This window comes from Sesamum indicum, linkage group LG6, assembly GCF_026168435.1.
Source record: "Sesamum indicum cultivar Baizhima isolate 11 linkage group LG6, ASM2616843v1, whole genome shotgun sequence".
Classification (NCBI taxonomy): domain Eukaryota; kingdom Viridiplantae; phylum Streptophyta; class Magnoliopsida; order Lamiales; family Pedaliaceae; genus Sesamum; species Sesamum indicum.
In genome coordinates, this window is record NC_142662.1 from 211,920 (window position 1) to 238,538 (window position 26,619).

General features: G+C 37.7%; 4 protein-coding genes across 4 annotated transcripts; 1 reads left to right on the plus strand and 3 right to left on the minus strand.

Moving 5' to 3' along the window:
* Positions 1–1,810: 1,810 nt before the first annotated feature.
* On the minus strand, positions 1,811–6,868 carry LOC105165799 (pre-rRNA-processing ESF1-like protein). The gene is made up of 7 exons (XM_011084934.3): positions 6,262–6,868; positions 6,022–6,096; positions 4,904–5,127; positions 4,273–4,435; positions 3,613–3,741; positions 2,499–3,166; positions 1,811–2,242 (listed from the first exon to the last, which is right to left on the minus strand). The coding sequence occupies exons 1-7, from the start codon at positions 6,826–6,828 to the stop codon at positions 1,999–2,001; spliced, it is 2,070 nt and encodes a 689-aa protein (XP_011083236.1). The 5' UTR covers positions 6,829–6,868; the 3' UTR covers positions 1,811–1,998.
* A 6,359-nt stretch (positions 6,869–13,227) lies between these two features.
* LOC105165798 (uncharacterized) lies at positions 13,228–18,056 on the plus strand. Its single transcript, XM_011084932.3, has 9 exons — positions 13,228–13,505; positions 13,746–14,086; positions 14,165–14,217; positions 14,699–14,758; positions 14,886–14,963; positions 15,238–15,367; positions 15,695–15,747; positions 16,698–16,883; positions 17,551–18,056. Exons 2-9 carry the CDS (start codon positions 13,747–13,749, stop codon positions 17,686–17,688), a joined length of 1,038 nt encoding a protein of 345 aa, XP_011083234.1. The 5' UTR covers positions 13,228–13,505; position 13,746; the 3' UTR covers positions 17,689–18,056.
* Positions 18,057–18,283: 227 nt separating this feature from the next.
* Positions 18,284–20,498, minus strand: NIP5;1 (NOD26-like intrinsic protein 5;1). Its single transcript, XM_011084931.3, has 4 exons — positions 19,753–20,498; positions 19,071–19,490; positions 18,909–18,970; positions 18,284–18,816 (listed from the first exon to the last, which is right to left on the minus strand). Exons 1-4 carry the CDS (start codon positions 19,975–19,977, stop codon positions 18,621–18,623), a joined length of 903 nt encoding a protein of 300 aa, XP_011083233.1. The 5' UTR covers positions 19,978–20,498; the 3' UTR covers positions 18,284–18,620.
* A 1,530-nt stretch (positions 20,499–22,028) lies between these two features.
* LOC148787620 (uncharacterized) lies at positions 22,029–22,802 on the minus strand. The gene is made up of 2 exons (XM_088882236.1): positions 22,569–22,802; positions 22,029–22,277 (listed from the first exon to the last, which is right to left on the minus strand). Exons 1-2 carry the CDS (start codon positions 22,800–22,802, stop codon positions 22,029–22,031), a joined length of 483 nt encoding a protein of 160 aa, XP_088738362.1.
* Positions 22,803–26,619: the final 3,817 nt, after the last annotated feature.

Sequence of the window (26,619 nt, forward strand, 5' to 3'; positions counted from 1 at the left end):
TATACTATTATAAATAAAAAAAATTTGTAGTACCAAATTTTGAAACATTCGTTCAAATTTATTCTTTAATTCATTTATTTCTTTCAAAAAAATTTAATCATAATAGGAATTTCAATAATCTTTAGTAATTTCATAATTATATATTTGGGATAATTACATCTACAATTCTTGATTTATAATCTGTTTACACAAATTATCCTTATTTTTAACATAATTACACATACACCCATCAAGATATCAATATCAGGTACACAAACCACCCTTTACTTTTTTGAAAAATTACAAACACAACCCTTTAAAATGTTAGTATCATTACACAAACTACCCCTATTTTCTCGCTGTCATTTGTGGTTTCTGTAATTACGCAAAAAATAGGAGTGATTGTGTAAATAGATCATAGATCACAGGATGTAAATGTAATTATCCCTATATATTTTTTCTTTCTCGACTTACTACTCTACGTTTATCTTAATTTTAATTTATCATGTTTTTTTTTTCTTACAAACTTTCATACTTTTAATAAATTTATAATTGTAATTTATTATTTATCTACCACCTGGCTATATATTTCTTTTTTTTTTTTTTACGAACTTCTTTCTTTCTCATTCCATCACAGTTGGTCTTTTTACAAATTTAGTTTTTCTTTTAATTTCATACACACCCCAATTTTTTTTATATGTTAGTGAAAATCGAGTATGTAACAAAAGGAAAAGAATAATATCTAGATTAAGTTAATTTTATATTTATTAAATAAAATAGAAAGTATGTAACATAAATTGATAATAGAAGTTCCGTAGTGAATTAAATTATATCCAACTACTTCAGTACTTGATTGGTTTGGAGGTTTTATATCCAATTAAATGAACACTGCAACAATTTTATGTCAAATAAAATATGAGATGGAATTTTATATTTTAAATTATATGTCATACACAAGAAATATGTAAAGAAAACATTATTTAAAGAATGTCATATGTATGTATATATATATATTAAATAAAATAAAAAAAAATAACAATAAAAATTGAAAGAGAAGTAGGAGTTGGCGTGGTACTTGATAAATGTATTTTGACGTGAAGGAGTGAATAAGGTAGGTAGACAGGTGAAAGTTATGTATAACAATCATACCGCTATTGTCGGTTGCTGTATATCATTAATGCTTATTGCTTCCAAGTAGGTAACTCTAAATATAAAATCAAGATATCCTCCCTCAAACACTTGTATGTTGAAATATGACTTTGTTAATACTCTAAATTTGCTTAGTTATGTTGTACTTGCAAAAGTTGTTCCTACCTATTTTACAGTAAACATCTATTTCACCTTTTACTCATATTTAAGTTTATGCAATTTTTATAATTACTATGTATTACTTTCCCTTATTCTCATTAATTAATATTCTCCATAATAATTGAAGAGGGTTAATTGCACTTTTTATTTTATAATATTCATTAAAATAATACAAAAACTTAAAATAATTTTCACCTTAATTTTGTAAAAACCTAATTTAAAACCTTAGAGAATCAATTGAATTTTGTCATAAATATCATATTGATACGTGGGTAAGCAATTGTTTTAAATAATAGCGAATTTTAAATATTATTTTCTTATTTGTCTATTATGATTTGTGGGGATATCATAACAATAAAAAATGTCAGGCATCTCTTCATAACATTCTCAAAGAGAAAAAGACATAAGAACATGGCAAGTCCAGAAAAGAACTTCAGATGAGATCAAATTCTTGCTTGATTTGCAGAGAAATGAAAATTCAAAGGGTATAACTATGTTACCAAAATGCCAAGGCAAAAAAGAATACTGCCCATAAGAAACATGATATATAGAATTGCAAACAAATGAGGAGACGATTGGAGAAGCAAGTTCACAAGTTCCCTTTCAAAAATTAGTTTCAAATATCTGCAAACTCTCAACATTCCTTTTCCACCACCAGAATAAATAAGCAACTCTTTTACTCCAAACTGTGGGGATAACATCTTACTTCTCTTATTTTTTCATCTTCTCCTTGTACTGCAAATGTTTGTATTTCCGAGCTACCTTACCTTGACTGGGTAAAGCGACTTCCTTCGACTTCATTTTGATTGACCTAACTAATGCAGACAACTCATTCTTCTCCTTTCTCTTAGCCAATCCATCAGAAGTTGCTTTCTCTTCCTGACCCATTTGTCCAACACTTTGCTGCTCGTATGTCTTCTGTTTCTTTGTAACCTGCCGAGCATAAGCTGCACTCCTGGAGTGACAAGAAAAACAAATGATCAGTCTCAAAGTCTTCTCGGATAATAACAGTTTCTGTTTTGAAGATCAAAACACAACAAATTATCATTGTCAAAAGCTTATCAGCAAAGAATAATTTCTTTCTTAATGCGTGAGAATAAAAGATATCACCTGAGGGTGTATAGAGGATTTTGAAAACAAGTGGCACTTAAAGCTTTTCTGTTGGAAAATCAATTATTTAACAGAGAGCAACACAATCCTTTGATATGTACCTTTTGAATTGAGGATCAGTTGGATCCAGAGCAAAGAGTGGTGAGGTAAATAAAGCTGAAAAACGTGTATCATCATAGTCAGCAGCTGGTATTTTCTCCTCGTCTGGAATTCCCTTCCCTTTCTTTCCTTTGCTCTTCTTGGGTTTCAAGTTGTAGCCCTTTAAGTTGGCATCTGCTCCCTTGTCATCAGCAGTTAATAACTCAAGTTCGGCCCTACTTGCTTCAGCTTCTCGGATGGTCTCTTCACTTGATTTTCCTTTTTTAGTGCTTTTAACTGGAGTGCCCTTACTTTCCATGGTTGAAGGCTCTTCAACAAAAAAGTCATCTGGTTGTTCTGCAAGTTCTTGATCAGTATCACTACTCTTTTCCTCTGAATCTGATGAATACTTGGACCTATTTTTTGACGCCTTTCTTTTCTCTTTTCTCTTTCTGAGATATGCCTCCCAAACAGTTTCTGATTTCTTGTCCTTCTTTTCTAAAATACGTTTGCTTATATCTTCTAAACCAGAATTAAAAGTAACCTCCATATCTTGCAAACTATCCTCTTCATGATCTTCATCTGAGCCGCCCCCTGATAGAATCAGAGCACGGTATTTATCTGGCTTTTGTTCGTCATCTGTTTCGCTCTCATCAGATGCCAAGATCTCTTTCAACTCCAACTGAGCAAGCTGAAAGGAGGAAGAATGATTACGACTAACATACAGCACACATAAAATTGGGTGGCTTCCATGCAAAACTAGAAGCTGAAACGCATTGAATCTCTAAGATAGATCCTCATTCGAACCCACAAATGCCATTTTTACTACCTTCACCTCTGGGATATGCTTTCAGTGGAAGCATCGCATTTTTAGGCATGAAGACAAAGCAAAAACAGTTGTAACTATCAACAAGTTCAATAGAATTCACAAATCAGTCTCTAGTTCTAGTTGCCAACACCTAGTTCCCACTTCGAGTTAAGTATTATTTGCATTTATATTTCTAACTAATTCCAATTCATAAATAATTATGATATCTCAGTTGGCACACTCCCATTGAGAATTCATTGTGCAATGAAATGATTGTAAGTACTAGTAACAAACTTGCATGTACAATCATATAAGGACATAAAACGAACCTGCTCATCATTGAATTTTCTCTTAAACATCTTCGCACGCTGTGGTTCATCTTCATCCCAAGTGAGATGAATGTTGCTGTGTTGCAATGCTCGTGTTTGAAAATCTAAACCTTCATAATCCGCTGGTGCCTAGAAATGAAGAGAGCATCGCAATTACTAAGAGCAAGATTTGTTTCAGTGCAACTTTCCTTCAGCACAAGGGTTTTATATGGGGTCAAGAGGAAAAGCTGTCTCTTGCTTAGAGATAAACCTCTAGGTTTTTAACTAACAAACTGAAAACGAATAGGTTGATTATATATTGGTAACATTAAGATATTAATGCTCTCCTCTCTAAAAACTTAAACTTTTAGATGATGTGGTCGTTTAACATAATATCAGAGGCGAACCAAACAAGAAGGCCAAGGTTCAAATCTCATTGCCACCCATTTATATTAAAAAAAAAGGTTTCAACGTGCAGGGTTTGCCCGTGAGATGGCGTGTTAAGATATTAATATCAAATCATCTCCTCTTTAACAGAGGTGGTCATTTAACATGTAAAAGGCACATTTGCAGGATAAAATTGTTACAGTTTGTCCATCAGCAGGCATTAAAAATCCCTGGAATATTGAATCAAGAAGAACAAAGATTTTCCATATGTGTTGATCAAGAAGCACATATTACCTCAGTCGCAACATCACGTGGCTGATGCTTAAAATCCATGGAATCTGGAATGAATCTCAAATCCAACTTATTTGCTGATCTTTCAAACTCAACCCCATCACAAGTTTTGTAGAGGTAGTCTGCGGTAGAACTTGAATCACATTCTACAACAGCATAATAATACCTGAAGCAGAAAAGTAAGAAATAACATTATAATACAAGAATCTTGATAAGTATTTTAAACAAGAAAGACATCAATACAGGCATAGGGAGTAATGGAATTATGGAATGCTGACTGCACGCTATTTTCATGTCTGCATGTTCAAGGAAACATAACGAGGAAAGTCAACCAAGAACTTTTGCTTTGAGTCAATTAATTTGTCTGTGAACAACTACGGATATGAACCAAAAACCTTTTTCCTCTAATTTTGGCAGTATCAGAACATACCATTCTCCAAAAACATGTCTTCTAGCTAATGCAAGTAGAATTAAAATAACTGTAAATTTCAAAAACAGTACACCACTAGACTATTACTCTACTACAACCCATTAAACCAATGCTTAGCCATGTATTTAGGTAATTAAGTAAATTCAAGAATGCAAACATAAACATATAAAACTGCAAATCTAGCAGGCTCGTAAGAAATAATACCGCAGCCGACTTAATTCATAAGCACGGAGCTTCTTGTTATCAATCTCATCATCCTCCCCATCATCATCATCATCCTTCTCCTCATCATCATATAATCCAATAGGACCACTGATAGCCTCTGCTTCCATGCGCTTAAGTCCAAACTCAGATGGATAGACAGCAACAGACAGAATTTGACCCCCTTTAGGAAGAAAGGAACTTAGCAAAACATATAAGTCAACAGCCTACAGGATCAATAAAATTCTCATTGGTGAGACTAACAGCATACAGGTACAAAATATAAATAGAAAAGGTTGCGGCACACTCAATTTACCAACGCGTATAAATCAACTGACTGCATAACCAATGTGATGCTCATGTTGTGACATGTGTGAGAGGAAACATGACAGGAAAGAGGCAAAGAAGCACCAAGTCCGGACATGACAAAAAAAATAGTGTATTTGACATAAAAAATTATGTAAGAAAAATGTAAGAATAGTTATTTTCAGAGTTACCAATGATATACAATTTGCTTGATCACATACAGGAAAGTGCAGCTACAAACTTGGAATTCAACTCAAAAAGAATGCAATAGAGGTCATCCAACCTCAAATCATTGTTTGGAGGAATCTCGGTGGCATTGACCACCAATACTATTTCTAATGCACCACTGCAGAATGGTATCAAGTGTTCCAGACATTTCACTTTTATTTAATGCTCAAAATTATTTACGAGAAAAGTTGAAACTATGTAACCCACCATAAGCATACACAACGCCACGATTTCTAGACCATTCCACAGCCCCCTGTGTTCAATTTCATTCCACATAGAAACAACATATCCAAAGACAATGTTTATAGAAAATACAATACAAGATAATCTATAGGATTAGCTCAAATAGTAGAGAATCTAGAAAAATACTATATACTTGGAGAGAAGATATCGGTCATATAACAGAAGTACATGTAACTCAGATCCAGCAATGGGCAACAGGATAATAGGTATCACACAGAATTAGAAGTGTAATTGGAAGGAAAGCTATAGCATTTAAAAGTATTTAGTATGAGCAGATAAGAACATATACAAAGACCTCGAATGATCTCCAAGAGAAATAGAAAAGGCAAAGAAATAATACATACCCTAACTTGACTCCAGTCCAGATTAACAACGGCTAGCCTTCGTGTTTCCTCATCAATTTCTGGTACATTGTCCTCCTTCACACACCACAAACAAGGGAAAAGGGTTGTCAGAAGAGTGGTTTCATGTCCTCTTTTTTATTCTGGGTATATAGTTAGAAACGTAATGCCATGCCTCAAAAGGGAAAAGGGAGAAGAAAAGAATAAATAAGAAAACAGGCAAGATAAGGTCAAGCTTCTAACCAGCTGCATAAAGGTATCTTCCTCCTCTTCATCCATATATTGGTCATCTGAATCTGAAGTGCTAGTAGATGATGATCCATCAAGACTCTCCACGTCGTCGTCGTCCTCGGGAGTCTCACTTGATGTCTCGTTTTCACTCTCAGTTTGGCGACCAATTCGGTCAGGTTCAACATCTCTGTCACTTTGATCATCTTCTTCAATTTGAGAATTTTCATTCTGAATCTCATTATCATTTTCACCGGGTTGTTGTTGAAGGCGATAGTAGTGCTTGAGAGAGATGGCGGCTTTATTGTTGTTGTTGGGTTTGCCTCTCTTGTCTACAGAAGCATTGGATGAGGTGAAGCTGTTGTGGGTAAAGACATGTCGGAAGCGAGAATCAATAGGCACTTTGGAGCGCTTCTTTGGTGCTTCCAAGAAGCGAGGGTCGGTCTGAGCAGACGCAAATCGATCATCGGTTATCACCTGAGGAGGAGGAGGAGCTCCTTCACTTCCCTGCCCACTGCCCTTCTTCTTCTTACTGTTTTTCTTCATCTTCTTTTGCCTCTCTTTCTCCTCAGAGCCCCCCATAGAGACAGACGCGGACACGAACACAGACACAGAGACAGACCTACCTCTGATTAAAAACCTAGAGGAGGAGCTGAGCTGAGCTATCTTTGCTTTTGGGCCGACCCAACGTTGGCTTATGGGCTGTCTTCACAAGAACAAAAACAATCCACTATCAGTAAATAACGATACCTCAAATAATCTCCGACTCTCTGCCCTGTAACCCTTTCCACAAGCCAGTTTTCTTCGTTTTTAATTTCCCTTTTGGTAGACTTCTTGAAAATTAATTGTTCTATAGACAGGAACACCCTAATTATAGGATTACATTTTTTATTTTAAATTCTATTATATTTTATATTCTATTTAATATATATAATACAAAGTTCACGTTATTTATTTTGTTTCAAAACATATTTTATACAATATATACATTAAGATCCGTTTAAAGGTGACAGACAAGCCAAGCCAGCTCGCGAGTCGATTTGGAGCTCGACTCTAGCTTCTAACAAGCTCGAGCTCGAGTTCGAGCACAAAATACTCTGTTCAAAAGCTCGCAAGCGGCAAGCTTTTCTCAATTTTTTAATATATATTTAACTCATATATTATAATTATTAAGTAATATCACATATTTTAAATTTATTTAATGATAAACTATGGTAGTTTTATTTATATATCTAGTCTCTGTACAAAAATAAGCTTAATCAACAAGTTACTAAGTTCATAGTATATTTTATTTTTTATTAATTATGAATTTTTAAATTATCTAATAGTTGGAAAATTAGGAATATATTTTTGTTAAAAATAATTTGGGCTTGTCAATCTAACATAATGAATAAAAATTCTAACAAATATTTTATTTTAATGATAAAATTAAGAAAAAAAAAACTCGAGCTCGAGCTATAATTTTTGAGCTCAAGCTCGAGTTAGAATTTTTTTGTCGAGCTTGACTTGTTTACACCCCTAGCCCGATTCACTTTGAGGATGGAATTAAATAAGTGATAAAATTGCCGATATTACTAGTAAGGCATTTACTTACTTGTTTTAAGAAGAACATAATAATTTTATGTTGTGTTCTTTATTAGTTCCTTGTCAATTTTGTGGACAAACTACATTTTGGTCCTTGTTTCCCAAATTTATATTCCTATCAAAAGGTTTGCCCCAAATTAAACATTTTGCCCTACGCAACTTTGCCACTGTAGCTGCTTTTTTGACGCTCCAAATCTGCCACTCATGTATAAATTTCATCACAATTTCGTCTTTATCAATTGTTAAAATTCCAATCTCATTCTTCTTTTTTGAAACTATATTTTTTTTTATATTTTTTTTAAAATCTCATCATTTTTTAGGCTACAGCAACATCTATTAACTAAACAAAGCTGCTGCTAATTTTTAAAATTTTTAAATTTGACAAGTTACTTTCAACAATTGTTGACTCGAATTTATAATTTAACGAATTTATGTTATAGGTTCGATTATAATATCAAACTCGCGAAGTAGTGATTAGTCAAGAAAATATGATGCAATTGGAGAAAATTCAAGCAATCGTCACTGATTTGCTTTGAGTTTACGAAATCGTCTTGAATTTTACTTGTGTGACAATATCCTTGTGACTAAGACGTCTTGGACCAATGCCAACCCCAGACGTCGCTTCCGAGATTGCTCGAGCGCATATGTGTACCTATTTTTTATTTTTTAATATGCTGGATTAATTTGAAAAGATTAAAATAATTTGCTAATAACAATATTTTGCCTATGTTTAGGGTCCCCCGATATGTGATCATAGTGTGGCTACAATTCGTGGTTTATTGAAGAAGATCAATAGTTACCAGAAGAAGGTTACTGAAAAATTGATATGCTACGAATCGAACTAAGTCGGGCAAAATAAGATAAGAAATATATTATAATTTTAGCAATGTTTTTATTTTCTATCATTATGATAATAATATTATGTGAGTTTCGTGAAGTGGGTAAGAAAATAAATATGTTGGAGATTGGTGGTTGACAAGACCACTCATGCATAAGGAATAAGTGTGTAGTAGTTTTATGTATTTTGTATTTGGTAGCTTTTGGCATGTAGTAAAGCAATGGAATATGTTCTAAAAACTTGTACACTTCTACCTATTGTCAATCATCTGTATTGTTTGCTACTTCATTCACGTGAATTAAAATGCAGCATTTTATTGTATGAGAATGGAGTGTTTACGCTTGTATTTATGTATAAAATAAGAGTCTGCCCACTAAAAATAGAAATGCGTAATTTGTAACAGCCATAGAGTCGTTCCAACAATAATAGTTTTTGGTACAAATTTGTAAAGGATAAGTTGTGATGATGTCATGGCGGAGAGAAATTAAATTTCACTAAGTTGTTAACGTCACAAGCCATTTAAAAGGCTGTTACAAAATGAATATATCACAAAAGTCGTTACCGCATAAAGACTGTTACAATTTGTCACGGTTTTTGTACTTGTTCTTTAAAATTAGAGACGGCAAAATATGGAAGAAGAGCATGAGGAGGTTATAAATTTTGTAGACACAAAATAAGAATTGAAGTCAAAACCACAGACGGTGTTGCTTTTCAATGGATCTACTTCTAATCAAAAAGTAAAACCACTAGTCAAAAATGCTACCTAATTGCAAAAAAGCAAGTGAGAATAAAAGGCGTCACCCTACTAAGATCAAGAGACGGAGGTACCAAGCCCACGAGAATGCCGAAATGTATAAGGAGTGCACCAAGATATGACATAAATCTCACATGAGAAAAAAAAAATTTAAGGATGGTGACAAATGGCACCACAACGACAAGGGCCTCATTGGAGTGGATTGGCAAAGGATCAAGCACTACCTCTTTCACTTTATTTTTATCTCTTATATTATTTATTTCACTCACTTTTTGCCTTCATCTGGTGTTAGAAGGACCTCCACAAGCATTTGAAGTCTCGTTCACATCAGCATCAAGATAGTTTCAGTCGCCTACTCTCCTCCTTGCTAGGACTCCGCCAGCCCCACACACTCAGGAAGGTTCCTCCTCCTTTATTTTCCTTATTGTCCGTAGGGTATAAGACATTGAAGGCAATGTCATTCTTAAGTGTGGAGGGAATTGTAAGCCTTCGTGATATGCTTGGTCGAGATTTATTAATTTTAGAGTTGCAAAGATGAATCTTGTTCCTCTACATCCCATATTGACCCTTGTTGACATGATTGGTGAATGCACTATTAGGATTCTGAGAGATAATTGACATAAATAGGAAAGAATTCAAACTTGGCACACCTGTTTTGATTGTCTTGATAATTATTTTGAATGATGAATGCTTTCAAGTAACACACATAATTCAATTTTTGTAAGCTTTTGGGCCTTATGAGCACATCTTATTGCTCTAATATTTTGTTTGTTTGTGTGATATTATCTTTGATTTGATTTTCTAGAACTTGCTCGATTATACATGTTGAGGCTACATTTGTTGATTTGGGTGTGGTGAATGTGATAAGGGCATGGACTTAACTAAAATATTTTGTTAAGCCTGCACAAATGACCATCCTCAGTAGTCCAAAATAACCTTTTGAGTTTCTATGTTTTTTTCTTGCTTCCAACCTCAACCTAAAGCTCCATTGTAACTTGAAAAATACCCTTTGATTCTACCTAATTCACTATCTAATAATAGAGATGTGATATAAGAGCAAGCATATGGTAAAATCTTGCCACGACATGACTTAAGAGTTGTCTATTTCACCTTAAACACTTTGAGCGTATTGAGTGAATCTTAAGTGAGGGTGTTAATTCACTTGCATTTTGATTCTGAAACGATTGTTGATGCAATTGATTCATTGTGTGGCTTGTGTGAATTTGTACTATGAAGTCTGTTGTCGCTTGTGCCTTGACAGTAAATTCATTTTAAATGTTGATGTAAGTAAAAATGGGGTAGAATGAATGGGATTATCTTTGAAAGGGGGATGATTGAATAGAATTGTTACATGCTAAGGACAAACATGGCTTAAGTGTGGGGTAGTTTGATTAGTGAATATTATATGATACATTTTGGTATTGATATCCCTATATTCTTGTGATATCATGCTTGTTCTTGGATTTATTTGTGATATTTTACGTGCTTTCATGTAAAAGGAGCAAGTCTCAAGAAAACATCTCAAGTACGAGAAAAGTCTAAAAATCCAGCAAAATGCATATCAAGAATAATCCGTGACCCAAGGGTTATAAAAAGTCACAAGACAGAAGATCGAAGTCAGTTTAACCCGTAACCCACAAGTTATCAGGAATCCGTCTAACAAAGAACTGAATTAAGAGTAACCTTTAATCCATGGGTTATCAGACATGCGTTGGGTGGAAATTGAAGAGCCCCCAACATAATTGTTGAGTCAAAATATTATGTGAAGAAACTTAGTTTCTTATAATTATGTGGAGAAGTTTAGTAGGAATAGGATTAGGAATGAAAGAGGTAAAGATAGACTAAAAATTAGGACTCTTGGGAACTAATATAAATAGGAGGAAGAGAAGAAGGTTAAGGAGTTATTTTGCTAGAGAAAATTCTAAAATTCACATCAAAGCAATGAAGAGAAGAGAAGGAGACGAGTGGTGGAGTAGATTCGGCACCAGAGTGACAGTCGTTCAAGCCTAATTTTCTATACCATGAATTTTTCTACATATTTCCTCTTTGTGTTTTTCTAGTTAACATTGGAGAACCTAATTGCGACATTGTTTTAAGTATTTTATCAAATTAATTTACAACTTTATTTTCATATATCCATGAGTTACTGTGCTTGTTTTACGATTTGAGAGCCTAATCAACTCTTAGATTTTGATTAATTATGTTGATGAACTAAAAGAGAATTCGATATAGTGGAAAGGTAATTCATGATGTGAATTACACGATACGTAGACATACATAGATGTGATTCGTCTAGTTACACAGGTTTTTCACAGATCTTAATTAATGCATTATTGTCACGAGTTTTAGATTGGAGGAATCCACTATTTTCTTGCTAATAATAGGTTTGGTATAGTTCGAGAGAGTATATTGAATTAACTTGGGAAAAAGCTCAGTGTATGAAAACATTGCTTGCTAGATCAATTTGTGATTTCACATATTGGTACAATTAGGTGGACCAATAACTTTCGTATCTCTTACATCTTTGTATCTTCTCAAACATGTTCCTTTAGCTTATTTTCATTAGTAATTGTTTTAGTAATAGTTAATCTATCATTTGATTCACGATAGTTCAAATAATCGCATATTAGTTATAGTTTTGGTACTTGTTTCATTTAAATCCTTGTGGGAACGATATTTACTACTTGATAGCTAGTGCACTTCCTAGTGACATATACATACTTTGGCAATCACTAACCTGGTATTCATGTCAAACTCCCCGAGCTCTACTACCCATTTGACCATTCGACCTGAAGCATCTGGCTTTGACATGACTTGCTTTAGCGGGTAATTGGTGAGAATTACAATAGGATGCGACTGGAAATAGGGTCATAGCTTCCTTGCAATTGTGAGTAGCGCTAACGCTAGCTTCTTGATCTGAATATACTTTTTTTCTGCACTCTGCAACATTTTACTAACATAATATAGGGTTTTGCCTCCATCACCCTCCTTGGCCAATACCGAGCTTACCGCATCATCCGACACGACCAAGTATATGTATAGAGTCTCTTCGATCTCCGAGTTCGCCAGCAATGGTGGGGTCGTTAAATATGTCTTAAGATCCTTCAGCGCTTGCTCGCATTCTTCTGTCTACTTGAAACTTTTACCTTCCTTAGGACCTTGAGAAAGGGAAAATTTTTTTCCACCGACCTAGCAATGAAATGATTGAGAGAGATTTTTTCTATTAGCTTTTGGACCTCTTTGATCGTTTTGGACTAGCTTAATTGCATCATTGCACCGATCTTTTTTGGATTTGCTTCGATGCCCTTTTCACTGACCATATACCCCAAAAACTTACCTCCTTCAACTCTGAATGTGCACTATGGGATTTAGCTTTATTCCGTACACTCTCATTATCTCGAAGCCCTTCTCTAGATGTTTTAAGTGCTCACCCTCCTTCTTGCTTTTGACGAGCATGTCATCTACATAAATTTCCATAGTATGAGTATGAGATTATATATTTACATATAAAGTAATATTTATATATTATTTTGAAATTTATTACACATATATATATTTTATATTATATAATATATAATATTAGATAAGGGCAAAATTGTAAAAACAAAATGCATTTTTCGAATCCATAATCTCAATCAATGCACGTGTACCACAATTTCTGACCTCAGGAGATTTTTTGAATTTTTTTTATATCACAAAAGTATAATTGAATAAAATTTTTTGAACATTGTTATTATCCCATGATTCCTTTTTTTTCCTTTTAAGTATATATGATAAGACGATCGCTAAAATAAACAATATTGCTTCAATTGCTCGCATTTACTGGGTAATGATCACAAAGAACAGTTTGAGCAGAGTTTTCGAATATAGTTCCATGGATGGTTGTACAAGACAGAGGTGGATAATTTCCATATCAAAAGAAAAAAGAAAGAGGTGGATAATCGACATCATATAACAAAGAGGTGTAGTTGAACAAGTAGTGTCTGCTGCAAAAAGATATACATAAATTAAGGGACATGGGACGTCTGAAGAAAGCCGTGGTTACTGGTTAGAGATAAGGCGTTCAAGGTTTGACAGCCTCAGGTTTGAACCCTCTCTTAATTACCAGTCATCGACTCTGCATTCTCTGAGTATCTGTATCTGTTGTAATCAGTATTTATTTCTTTGAGAAGATGTACAATAATAATGCTTTTCCCTCCCTTCATTACTTGGATGTTCGGGTGCTTTCACGGATTTCAGCTCTTAATAATGTTAGAAATCGTTTTACTGCTTATTTAATTCAAGAATCATCACAAAATGTAATATAGGCTTCATTCGTAGCAGTATGAGCACGATGATGGGCTGCTCATTGCAATTGCGACTGCCTCCTTCTCCTCCTCCTACTCTTTGCTATTCCTCCTATTCCTTTTTACTGCCAACAACCGCTGCCAAATCACCAACTTCAAGATGCTACGGTTCTAGTTCTACTACTAGTGCTGCTGCTGCTGCTCGCAAGAAAGGCAAACAGGTGAAAGCTGTATTACAGTCCGGAGCAGCCCAGAAACCAGAGAAAGAAGTTGAAGATGAAGATGATTTTCAAGTCCTCACAGCCATCAAGACCGCTTACAACCACATTATAATCCTGGACACTCCCAAGTCAAGGCTTCTGCTTCTCGACTCCACTCGTATTATTCCTCGCTCTCTTCTCAATTTTCTGTTGCGCCTGTTCTCCACCCTAACTTCTCATTCTTTTGCTGATGCAGATAATGTTCACAGCATGCTTAACAAAGGAACTAAGTGGACTGGTTCATACTGGGTATGTCCCTTCTGTTATATTGCTTAATTTTATTTTATTTTATTTTTTGTGTCTAAATGTTTAAAGCTGATGGAAAGACAGTAGTTTAAATTTTAGTAGTTAAATGACGTGGACTTCGTTGATCATGTTTCTTTTACCAGAATTTGCAATTCTGTTGTCTTCTTGTTATCTAATTAATGATCAACCACATACATTTTTGCTGGGGGTCTTCTCTTTTGTTGTGGTGAAGATGGCAACAATTTTGGTATAAACTGCATCATGAAATGACCGGCTTATCTCTTCAATGCATTTTCTGTATTAAATGGCTGTTGAGTCTTTCTTTCAACCACCCTATAAAACCAAAGAGAAGAAAGTCTCGATCGTTCCACGAAAAGGCTAGAACCATAATTTTCCATCATGTCATAATTCATTTATTACTATAAGAAAATAAGTTTTCACCTAAGCTTATGAGGTCTGCTTGTAATCCACTTCACTTTTGCAGGATGAGTTTGCTACATTGCCACCTTTGCTTCCACAGGGTCCCATTGCAATCTTTGGCTTGGTAATAGAACTGTTTTTGCTCTAATACTTGAATTATTTTTGCTTCTCTAGTTGCTGCATTAGGGAATAGCTCATTTGAAAGTTTCTTCCCGAATTGGTATATTAGATAACTTGGCAAAAGTTTGCAGGGTGGAGGAACATCTGCACACCTGATGCTTGATTTATGGCCTTCGTTGCAGCTGGAAGGCTGGGAGATAGATGAAATTGTAATAATCCTAATAATTCTTCCTACTTTGAGATTCTATTGTTTGCTGCTACATTTTCATTTCATCACTTGTTCACTTTCTTCTAAATGGAAACCAGAAATGTATGAACATTTCTGTGGATGCTTATGTTTACCATTGATAGCCGATAGACCTAATTGCATTTTAAGTAGCTAGGAACATACACTAAAAAGAAGCTTTATTCATTTATTCTAGGTTAGTGCTCTCGGAAAATCTTTTCATAATTAGTTCTAGTGACACTTCTATTTGATGCCAGTTAATAGATAAATCAAGGGACTACCTAGGCCTGTGTGACCTCGAGAAGCACACTGCGGATGGTGGAGTACTTAATATTCACATTGGTGATGCATTTTCTCCAGATGCGGCTATTTCTGGTGGATACGCTGGTAAAACTTATGGGCATTGCAGAAGAGTAGTATAATCTTATTCTTCCAGTAGAAGTGTGGTTAAGGTGTTATCTATATTTTTTGGTTAGAAACATTATGGATCCTTATCTTTCGCTGACAGTTTTTGATTTTTATTATATCGTCACGATTGAGGTTTAAATGCATCAGCATTTGTCTTCAGTGGCATATATCTCCTTGCATTTTTCTTGAAATGATAAGTTCCTATCTATACTTGCAATGTGCAAATGATGGTACAACATAAATGCTGAAGAGTATGCTTTCCTGATTATATAACTGCTAACTTATTTCTGTTCAAACAAACTGCAGGAATCATAGTTGATTTGTTTGCAGAGGGAAAGGCTTTGCCACAGTTAGAACAGGTACTAATCATTCACTGGGCTTAGTGTGTATTACATTGTGTATCCATGGCGCTTAAAAACTATCATGATCTGATACCTTTAGTTCGGAAATGTGATACAGTTCCTCTCTACAGCTCGTTCTCTTGATCCATGAACTGATTTTAATAATTTTCTTCCTTTGTTTTTTATTCTGAAGGTTTCCAACTCTACTAGTCTCTAGCAATTGTATGTGGTGCTGGAATTTGTAATAACAGATCTATCGTACAAGGATTAGATATCTGTTGTTATTGGAAAATTGAAAACCTCATCATACTGTTAGTTCTAGATAGTAAAAGGGATGAATATGATTCATATACTTATTATACCAAAATGCAAACATTATTGTGTACGAGAAGTGTTTTAGTCCCCAATACTTGGGTGATCTGCTTTTCCACATTGCATGAAAGTCATTATCAAAGAGAAAGATAATCAAGATGGTTGGCCTTGGACCAAAATAAACAAAGTCATGCAGTTCTTTGGTTAAATAATCAAAAGAACTGTAGAAAGAACACTGACCTAAGATTTTATGTTAATCTATGGATGCTTATACATCTGAGCACTTTTGGTCTTTAAGTTTGTCCCCTTTTGGAGGATTACTTACATAGATTATCAACGTGCAGTCCAACATATCATGCATGGTTTTATTTGGTTTATTCACTAGAAATACCTTCATTCCACTAATAAAGGAATTAAGAAAATATGTGAAGAAGAATCAGGAAATAGAAGTTCTTGAGCGTAATTTGTCAGAGAGCTGCTACTTTTTTTTTATTTTATTTTTTTCAGTTTTCTGATAATCTTCAAAAGTCTGGTTTCGGACATGGTAATATCTAATTATACAAACTGCAAAAAGTTTGTCTCATTGATATTGTATGTGTCCTTGCTAGCATTTTTCAATTTACCTGCAATGGTTGTGCTTTTCTGATCTCAACCAGGCTGCTACTTGGCTGGAACTCTATGATAGATTGATGCCTAATGGCCGCTTTATGGTGAATTGCGGTGCTGGTGAAGATAGATTGACTGCTAACAATGCGGTATCTCAACATGATGGTTCATCAATAGATGGCACTTGGAAGCTAAATGCTACCATTAGGGCCCTATGTGAAGCATTTCCTGGACAGGTAGGGTATTTCTTATATTCAAGTTATACTTTTAACATCTGCTAATGTTAAGGCTATTGGGTGGGCATAAATATAAGAGTTTCTGGTATGCTTATAGAGCATGAGAATAACAAACTCTATGTAAATAAGTCCCGAGAATGAAATACGGCCTGTTCATGCCTGATCTTGCAGAAATTTCATAACCTGTAGCCCTGAAAACTCAAGGACCATATAAAGAAAATAACTACAATATACAAAGTACAATAAATTAGCCATATCTAACACAATTTAAAGGAATGCAGTCTCCCTTCATTCCTGATCTTGTAGAAATTTTATAACCTGTAGCCGGGAAAACTCGAGGACCATATAAAGAAAATAACGAAAATGTACACTGTGCAGTAATTAGCCATATTGAACACAATCTAATGGATTCACATAGGCTGGATTCTTTGATCAAACTTCCTTTGCTCTGTTCCACTTTGTATATATACTCCAGTTTATCTTTATTGCTCATCATTTGAGTGGATTCCACAACTCTTGAAGAAAGGAGGCATGAATACTATTTAACTTATAGATGTAAATTGGATCGTACTTGGAGACGAACATCAAATCAATACATTTTTTGCTCTGTTAGGTTTGACTGTTACTTGATTTTTGGTTGGTCTGAGCTCACGATTCGAAATATCAGGTGAACTGGAAAAAGATGCCTCAAAGTGCATGCGAGAACTATCTTGCTCTGACTGGATCGTTGCCAGATTTGTGTACCTGGAGTGATGCTCTCCCTAACGAACTCAAGTCAAGTGTCAATCAGTGGCGGGCTTGTTAACATTCATGACAGATGATGGGCACTAATTACTGGTGTGAGCTTCACTCTCTTGACATCATTAATAAGGAGGTTCTATTTGTAACTGGCTCGCGCAGCGCTAAAAAGATAATTAAACTGATCTATCCATTGTCCCTCTGCAAGTCAATTATCTGATCTCAGAAGCTAGAATCATTTATATACAACCATCAACCATGCATCATTAATCTGATGTTTTACAGGACTCTTTCCTATGATCTTCATTCAACTTATTAATTTTTCTAGCAGAAAATGGGAATATAGCTTCTTATGTTTGGTGTATATAATGGACAAGAAGTTGGTGGTTAAGTTAATTATGAAATTGTTGGAAGCTGATTGATATGTTTCTGGTAGATGGTTTGTTTTTTCTCTTTATTTTCCCAACAGATAACAAGTAGACTACTCCGAAACAGTACAACAGACATGGAGGACAGATAACTAGTAGACGACTCTGAAACAGCACAACAGACATGGAGGGGCTTCCCCGGCTAAACAGAAAATTAGTTTCCAGAGTAATAGCTAAGGTTCTTGGCACATTATCTCAATATAGAGTTGGTAGATATTCCTTGGAATAATGGTCTAGTTATCAAACAATAGAAAATAACTTACTTATGCATGAACAATAAGGCACACCGTTCACCAGTGGTAGTTACCACACAGAAACAACCAACATATAAGTCACAATCAACAAGGGCAGAGTGCATTGTTTTTGTGTTGCACACAAATTTGATCACACTAGTAGCGTTTGGTGGAAACCATCACAAGTCCAAGCACTATTTATTCAAATTAAACAACCATCAAGGGCGGGCTGCTGTAAATTCGCCCCTGGCCTTTATTCCAGCACCAAACTCAACTTTCAAACTTCTTCACAGAGTAGCACACATTCATGAATATCAATAGCAGCAGCAGTGAGAGTGCTAGCGGCGGAAGCTCCTAACCTGGCGGGGCTCTTCTTCGTCTTCAGATCGGAGCTTGACCAAGGTGTAGATAGCTGCCCCAGCAACAGCTCCAAGCGTCGGTGCCACCAGATATATCCATATCGACTTGTAATTCCCAGCTGCAACTGCTGGCCCTAGTGTTCGCACTGGATTCATGGAGCCACCGCTGGATGGCCTGCTCCCAATTACAACAATCACTTAATAAGAAAAAAGTAGGATCAATGGGTGAATGAAGGATAAATTAATATTTAAGTTTAGAGTCAGCACCCAGCCACCAGAATATTAAGCATAACAGTAGCTCCGACAGCTATTCCTGCTAATTCTCCAACCTGCATGAAGCATATCATCATCATCTATACATGATAATATTAAAATTCAATTTCAAGTTAAACAGCTGAATTTTAATGAATAATTAATTGTTCAACTCACGGCGCGGGTATCAGTGGCGACGGCAGTAACGACAAAGAGGAGATTAAAAGTAATGAGGAACTCAAGAGCGAATGCTTGGCCGGTGGTGACGGAGGGAACAGTGACTCCGCCGGACATGAAAGGATGGAATACGCCTTTAAGAGCAAATGATGCGCAAATGGAGGCAGATACCTGAGCAGCAATGTAGGCGGGAACGTGAGCCCAAGGGAAGTGGCGGAGAGCGGCAAATGCAATGGTGAGGGAGGGGTTGAGGTGGGCTCCAGAGATGTGGCCGGTGGAGAGGATGACAATCATGACGGCCAGACCCGCACATGCTGCGTTACCAATGAGCGTTTCGGCTCCGTTGTACTTTTGGTTCACTATTGGGGCAGCAGTTGCCCCGAATATCAGGATGAATGTACCCACAAACTCTGCTCCAAGCTGCACACAATACATACAGAGTCAAACTCACACACACAGTACTGACTGACTTACCCTTGCATTAATACTCCATCACATCAATATCTACAGTTTAATGAATATAATTGAATTGGGGTGGGGGTGGTTCAACAGTACTTGCACATCAATCATCTACCTAATAATTGCTTCATCGTTTTCTTTCACATATGAATTTGTAGTTGTAATAAATAAGGTGGGAGTGGGAGTGGAGGTGAAAGAGTGAAAGTAATGTTAAAGATTGTACCTTGCGAGTCAGAGAGATATCAGGGGCAGAGAAGTCGGTGAGGCAGGTGTGAGGAGCACCCCAAGTGGGCGCGTCAACTGGGAGGCACTTGCACCGAGGCATTGACTTCCGATCGTAAGACAATGAGTCCACCCGCAGCCCCGACGGCATTAGAGGAGTTGGCGTCCCCGGCGTTGCTGGTGCCGACACCGTCCCACTCCCCATCCCTACTTCATAATCTCCCATTCTACCTTACTGATGATTCCTTTTTGTTTTTTTTTGTTTTTTTTTCTTATAAGGAAGGAATTAAGAAGGGATGGATAAAAAATAAGGAGAGAGGTAGAATTACATGCTGTGCAGGTTTTTTTAAAGTTGTTGCTACACTAGATTATTCTGAATTGTACCCAGATCGATCGATCGATCTAACAACAACTTCCTATGCAAATTAATTACAGAGAGCTCATTGCTACTGTCTTTCCTTTTTTTTTTTTGTTTTTTGAGAAGGAAAAATGAAAAAGATATGAATGAAGGAGGAAGCTGAAATTACATAGTTAGAAGGCTTTTATAAAGGTGTGATTAAGGAAGGAAGAATATGGGTGAGGGATCCAGCAGGACGGATGGTATGCTATATCAGATGATGAGAAGCTGCAAGCTTAGAAATCATGAGCAGGAAGATGATAGAGTGATGAGATAGAAGAAGAAAAGAGAGAAGTTGAAGAGATAGAGAGAGTAGTGGTTGGGGTGTGCAATCAGCAGTTTGTATTGTTTGTGTTGAGATGCCAACATTATAACGAGACACAAAGTGACATTCAATTAGAGTTTTGTTTTTATTTAAATAAAAAAATACATTATATAACTGAAAAAGAAAAAGAAAAAGTCAATGGAGATGGAGGAGGAGGAGTAGTAGTGGTGCTGTATTTTATTCAACTTTTTTGCATTATTACTTGCTCTCAACTCCAACCCCAACTCGCATCTCACCACTTTTGTCTGCCCCCCCCTTTAATTTTTATTATTTTGTAAACCAACCCCTTTCATAGGACCAATACTTTACCCAATCATATTCTCCATTTCTAAAGTCAAATCGTCGACCTATATATCTACCCCCCCCCCTTTCCCTTTCAAAATTAAAACACTAATTTTGTATTTTTGTTAGGATTACTAATATATACTTTTATTTTTCTTTTGGACTCCAATGAATTATGATGAGATGTTAAGTTATAAAACAGAGTTAGCCAGAAATGAATAGGTTGGTACATGTTCAACTCATTAGTATATTGATGAAAGAGTTTATGAGGTTGAAGTTAATTAAGTTGGGGATGAATTACTAAACTTACAATTGCAATACAGTAGTGAGATGCCCCAGTTGTTCAAAAATCTCCTCTATATTACAAGAATTTCACATGTACGGACGTTTGACCATTTAACATAGGGGTAGATTGCATTAATTTTGTCTCTCAATATGTTCATTGGTAGTTTTGGATTGGTTGGCATAGGTGTAGTAGTAGCAGCAGCATGTAGGTGCAGAGGCCTTGTTTTGTGAATGTCAAAGTGTAGCGTACAAACAGGAATACACCCCACCGCCACCACCCCTCTCTACTCTCTACTAGATCAAATCATTCAATTTGTAACCAAATACTTATTTATCCCTTTTCTTTTTATATATTTACATAATAATAATAATAATTATAAAAAAATATTATCAAAAACTGCCCTTTCCACTAATCACCCACTATACGAAGAACAATCTGCATGTACAATAGAGATAATGGCAAGGGGGACAATAGAACCACCCTCCACATGGGAGCCAAGGTTCAGCCCATGGTCGAATAGATGAGCCCGAACCCACCCGCCAACGACATCCCACTCGGAAAAGATCGTGGGTTGCCATTATATTGCGCAAGTGAAGGAAGGCTGGCCCCTTAAGGAGGCGGAGAAAACATCGACTGTGGGGAAGTGACGCGCTTTTAACTCCTGACTGAGAAAACTCTTCGGATGGAGCATGAGTTGTCATGATTGTTTCGCTAACATTGTTAGGTGAAATTATGATGCTGTCAAAATCCCAATCTACCCTCCAGTTTGATGTCACACAGACGATTCCACGAGACCCAATGAGTTTTATTCACACCCCGATTATTCCACCAAAAACTAGAGATCATATCCTGGATTTCCTATAACAAAGTGAGGGGGAGCTTGAAACATCCCATAGCATATGTCGGAACTGCCTGAATGATCAATTTGATGAGCACCTCCTTGCCCGCTTGAGAGAGGAACTTTCCATATCAACCTGTGATAATACGCTAAATATGATCCTGAATTGTAGAGAATTGGTGCCTTTTGGAGCGAGCTACTCTTGACGGAAGACCTAAGTAGAGCTCCATCTTGTTCTCCCTCTGGATGGTGAGATCAGACACAAGAAACTGACACAACTCCTCATCCGAGTTTCTACTGAAAGAGGCATAGGATTTCGAGAAATTGATTTCCTGACCTGAAGCATCCTTGTAGGTTTCCAACACCTCTTTGATAGTTAGGGAAGTTTGAGGAGAAGCCTGACAGAAAATTTGTTTATTGTCGGTAAAGGGAATATGCGTTATAGAAAGAGCAGCCTGACACACAAGGAGGCTTCGAATTAGACCCTCCCGTTCAGCATTCTATAAAAGGGAACTAAAAGATTCTGTACACAACAGGAATAAGTAAGGTGAGAGAAGGTCCCCCTGATAAAGGCCCCTCTCCGGTGTAAGAGAGTCAAAATGTTTACCACCAAGCATAAAGGAATATGAGACAGACGACGCACAAAGCATGATAAGACGAATAAGGGGGGAACCTAACCTATACATCACCTGCTCCAGGAAGGACCATTCAACCTTGTCATAGGCTTTGCTAACGTCAAGTTTGAATCTAGCCCTGTCTACCCTGAGTTTGTTGTTCAAGAAATGGTTAAGCTCAAAAGCTAACAGAATATTATCCGAGATGATCCTGTTAGGCACAAAGGCTGATTGAGATGACAAGATGATTTTTTCTAAGATAAGATTAAGAGGATTCGCTATAGCTTTCAAGGCAATTTTGTAAACCATATTGCACAAGCTAATAGGCCTAAATTGTGAGAGAGATTCCGAGTGTTTACATTTAGAATGAGCACTAAATGTGTAGAATTCAAAAATGATAGCATAAAATGAGAGTTTAGGAGATCCAACACGCAAGCAATGACATCTTTATTAACTATATTCTAGAATTTTTTGAAGAAAATGGGACATATCATCAGGTCTCAGGGATTTAAGGGGAGCCATCTGAAAAAGAGCTTTAGTGACTTCGGAAGCTATGTACGAATGCAACAAGTCCTTCCCCATACTAGCATCCACCACTGTGTGCAAGTGCTCTATTCCTTTGGCTATGGTTTCGGGCTGCGGCCGGTTGGATGATAGACAGACCCAAAATGAGAAGAGATCCACTATTAGATTCCCTTTTTGAAAGACACCCACACTTCTTTCGAGTTTTGAATTTTTGATAGAATTTGTTTTAAATTTTTGGCTCGCTTTCATGTGGAAAAATCCAATGTTACGATCTCCCTCTTTTAGCAATAACACTTTATTGCGTTGTTTCCATCTCGTTTCCTCATGAGCGGCAATGTTTTCCAACACTACTCTAATTTTAGCAATGTCCTCATTGACCGCCATGGCGACCTGTTCCGAAAGCAGTCGCCTCAAATTTCGTTCTAGGAGCTGAACATGGTTCTTATCTGTACTAAGAGCTTACTCCACTGCTTAAACTGATCCTGACAACCAACCAAATGTGCTGAAATCCCCTTTTCCTTCGTAAATCCTAGATTCAATGCCCAACTATCAGCAACAGCTTTTTGACACTCAGCCCATTGTAACCAAGTTGCCTCAAAATGCCATGGCTGAGTACCGTGAGTGTTAGGCGTGGAACTGTCAAGTAGGCAAACAACTAAGGCAACATGATCCGAATGATTCATAGGTACATGCTGAATAGATACATTGGGGAAAAGTTGAGACCATTCTATATGGGCACAAGCCCTATCAAGATGCTCCTGCAAAGTAGACTGACTACTATGACGATTACACCACATGAACAAAGGACCCGAAAAACCCAAGTTAGATAGTGTACAGTGATCCAATGCCCTTCAAAAAATTTTAATTTTCCAGTTCGGTTGAGGTGGGCCACCTAACTTCTCAAACTGGTCTAATATTTTGTTGAAATCTCTTGCACAGAGCCAGGCCCGATGAGATTGAGCATGCAGTCAGGACAAAAGCTGCCAAGTCTCAACCCTCTAATTTGTGTCCAGTTGCCCATAGATCCGAATAAACCGCCACCCGACCGAACTATCATCCAACTAAACAGTTGCATCAATATGATTTGAAAATAATTATAATTTTGGCCACAGCAAAGCCAAACCCCCACTTTTACCCTTAGAAGGAATACTAAAACCCTGTAAATCGAACCATTGCTTCAACTGATCAATACGACAAGAAGAACACTTGATTTCCGTCAAGAACACCAAGGAGGGGTTATTATCCCTGATGAGGGAGCCCAGATACTGGACTGTCCAGGCCCCTCCCTAACCCTAACAGTTCCAAATTAAGAGACTCATGGCTAACAACGGGATTGCTCCATAGTCTCCGCCTCAAAGTTTGTCACATCCAGCAAAGGAAAGGAAAGTCTGCCAATTTTGCTAGGACCCTGCAATTCCAATTCATCCCCAATTTTTCATCAAACAGTTGCTATTTTGGGAGAGAATGTGTTTAGGATCTGGGTTAGCTAATTGTGTGGAGGTCCGAGTTCGAGGGCAAGGGGTGGCTTTTTTAAGGAGAGGCTTGGACTAGGGAAGGCCACGGGAAGAGACAACGATAGGAGTAGGGGAATTTTGTGAGGGAGATTGAGAAAAGAGTTGGGATTGTACCATAGAGGTGGCAGAAACTGGAGGCAGGGGAGTGGCGGTAACTAGAGTGAATGGAGTCTAAGCTGAGGGTGGTGGAGTAGGGGAAGGGGGTTCAGTAGGAGGGAATGAGGCTAAGTTCAAGTCGTCAACGAACATAAGCGTTGAGAGAGCAAGGGAATCAATGTGTTAGGGTGTGACAGGTTTGAGGGGGTAGACAGGGGAGCATTGCCCATTGAAGAAGTGCCAAAGTTACCGAATGTGGAGGACCCTCGGTGAGGGGGAGATGGTTGTGGTTGGGATTGAAGGAAGCTACCTATCTTGAGACAAATTGACACCATTGTAGCACTGAGGAGTTGCGGCTCAGAGCCAACTTCCATATGGCATATACTCTCCCAGGTCATGAAAATCGTCCTGAAACTGTAATTCACATTGCCGAGAGAGGTGAGCCGAACACCCATATAAATAGCAGAAATTCGGAAGTCTTTTATAGGTAAGTAACCAAGTGATCTTCACCAAAGACTACGCGAATTTTCAGTACGCGTTTCCAATGCTTTGTCTATAGCCACCCGATACGAACGGAAGAGCCCCATACTTCACCTTTACCGTCTAGCTCCACCTCTTTAAACCTACCCATTTTATTTCCAAGGTAAGAGGCAATATCCTTAGTCATTTTTCCCAGTAGTAGGTCGTGGATATGGATGTGAAAGTCACATAAATTGAGATCAACCAAGTTTGGGTCCTCATTTGCTTCTACCAGAGCCAGCACAAGCAAAGTTTTATCAAAGGCACTAGGGCAATGATCAATCACTCGTCTCTGTGTCACAGGCGTGCTCTTCTTCAATGCAGCGGAATGTAATTTTCATATATTTTTCGCCTGTGCGGCCCCAAAGGTGACGCCCAACCTTCGTCCGGCCTTCGCACACATTAGAGTATAGCGACAGTCCGTCGCGTGTCCTCGACACTAAAACTCACTCGCTGAGGCTCTCGGCACTCATGCCTTTGCGTCTCGCACACAATCTTGGAACCTGCCGGCACATTGCTCAATGGCAAGGAGCATCCTCACTCCGCCTCGGCATTACGGCACTACACTTGCGCCCACAACGCCCATCTCATGCCCAAACTCACTCGGTACATCCTAGGCGCTCGCCCTCGTCATGGCCGCCTTCCGTGCCTTGCCCAAGTAGGACAGCATCATAAGTCCGAGCCCAATCGATATGCCGATATCTTGCCGTTCTCCGGCATGGCATGCCCGACATGCCTTCTTGCCTTTCAACTTTGGCTTCACAATAAGCCCACAGTGCGGCGTCGTCCCACGACCGCCTATCCTTAGCCAACGGACCCCCATGGACGGCTAGAACTCGATAGCGCATCCCATGAGTTGGATCGCGAGGTCTTTGAATGCTTGCCTCGTTCACCCATTCGCACGAGAGGCGTTGCCCCTGATATCCCGTAGCCCGCGGGACAACCTAGCACGTCACATGGAGCCTCTCGACAGTCTCGGCGCCCAACGTAGGCCATCTTGGCCCTACGCTGCCCGTTAGGTTTTCAAGCCCTTCGGGGACTCTAGCGCTCCTCTCACAAGCTGCCTAGAGCCGGCTCTTGAAGACCTCCATCATGCCCCCAAGAGATACTCATTTAGTGCAGACGTCTTCTCATGTACCGCCGTCGTGCACGGAGAGGACCGACTCACGGAGAGGACCGACTGTGGCTCACCGTATCATGTCCCCCTTATAATAGGCTTAAGAAAATAATCTTTTGTTCCAAGAGTAGAACACTCAAAAGGCCAAGGAGTGCACTTTTTCAGCATCTCCAAGGATAAGTACTCTGCTCCGCACATCAAAGCACTCTGCTCCGCACATTAGCTTCTACTCGTGCCCAAGGTTGCGCTCCATCGTCGCTCCGTGCTGGCCGACATCCCCTAGTCGCCCGCACGTCGTCCACAGGTAACAACCGACCTGTGAGACCCTCACCCACTCAATCTGTTAACGTCCTCG

What these genes read in the sequence shown, in the direction of transcription:
- LOC148787620 (XM_088882236.1), bottom strand. Translation starts at nt 22,802, where the DNA reads ATGGTTTACAAAATTGCCTTGAAAGCTATAGCGAATCCTCTTAATCTT. An exon ending in AATGGTCCTTCCTGGAGCAG is followed by an intron (nt 22,278 to 22,568) that starts GTGATGTATAGG and finishes ATTTTCTGTCAG; the next exon opens with GCTTCTCCTCAAACTTCCCT.
- LOC105165798 (XM_011084932.3), top strand. Translation starts at nt 13,747, where the DNA reads ATGAGCACGATGATGGGCTGCTCATTGCAATTGCGACTGCCTCCTTCT. An exon ending in AGTGGACTGGTTCATACTGG is followed by an intron (nt 14,218 to 14,698) that starts GTATGTCCCTTC and finishes TCACTTTTGCAG; the next exon opens with GATGAGTTTGCTACATTGCC. An exon ending in CTTTGCCACAGTTAGAACAG is followed by an intron (nt 15,748 to 16,697) that starts GTACTAATCATT and finishes GATCTCAACCAG; the next exon opens with GCTGCTACTTGGCTGGAACT.
- LOC105165799 (XM_011084934.3), bottom strand. Translation starts at nt 6,828, where the DNA reads ATGGGGGGCTCTGAGGAGAAAGAGAGGCAAAAGAAGATGAAGAAAAAC. An exon ending in TATGAATTAAGTCGGCTGCG is followed by an intron (nt 4,436 to 4,903) that starts GTATTATTTCTT and finishes TTTCTGCTTCAG; the next exon opens with GTATTATTATGCTGTTGTAG. An exon ending in GAAAATTCAATGATGAGCAG is followed by an intron (nt 3,167 to 3,612) that starts GTTCGTTTTATG and finishes TCCTCCTTTCAG; the next exon opens with CTTGCTCAGTTGGAGTTGAA.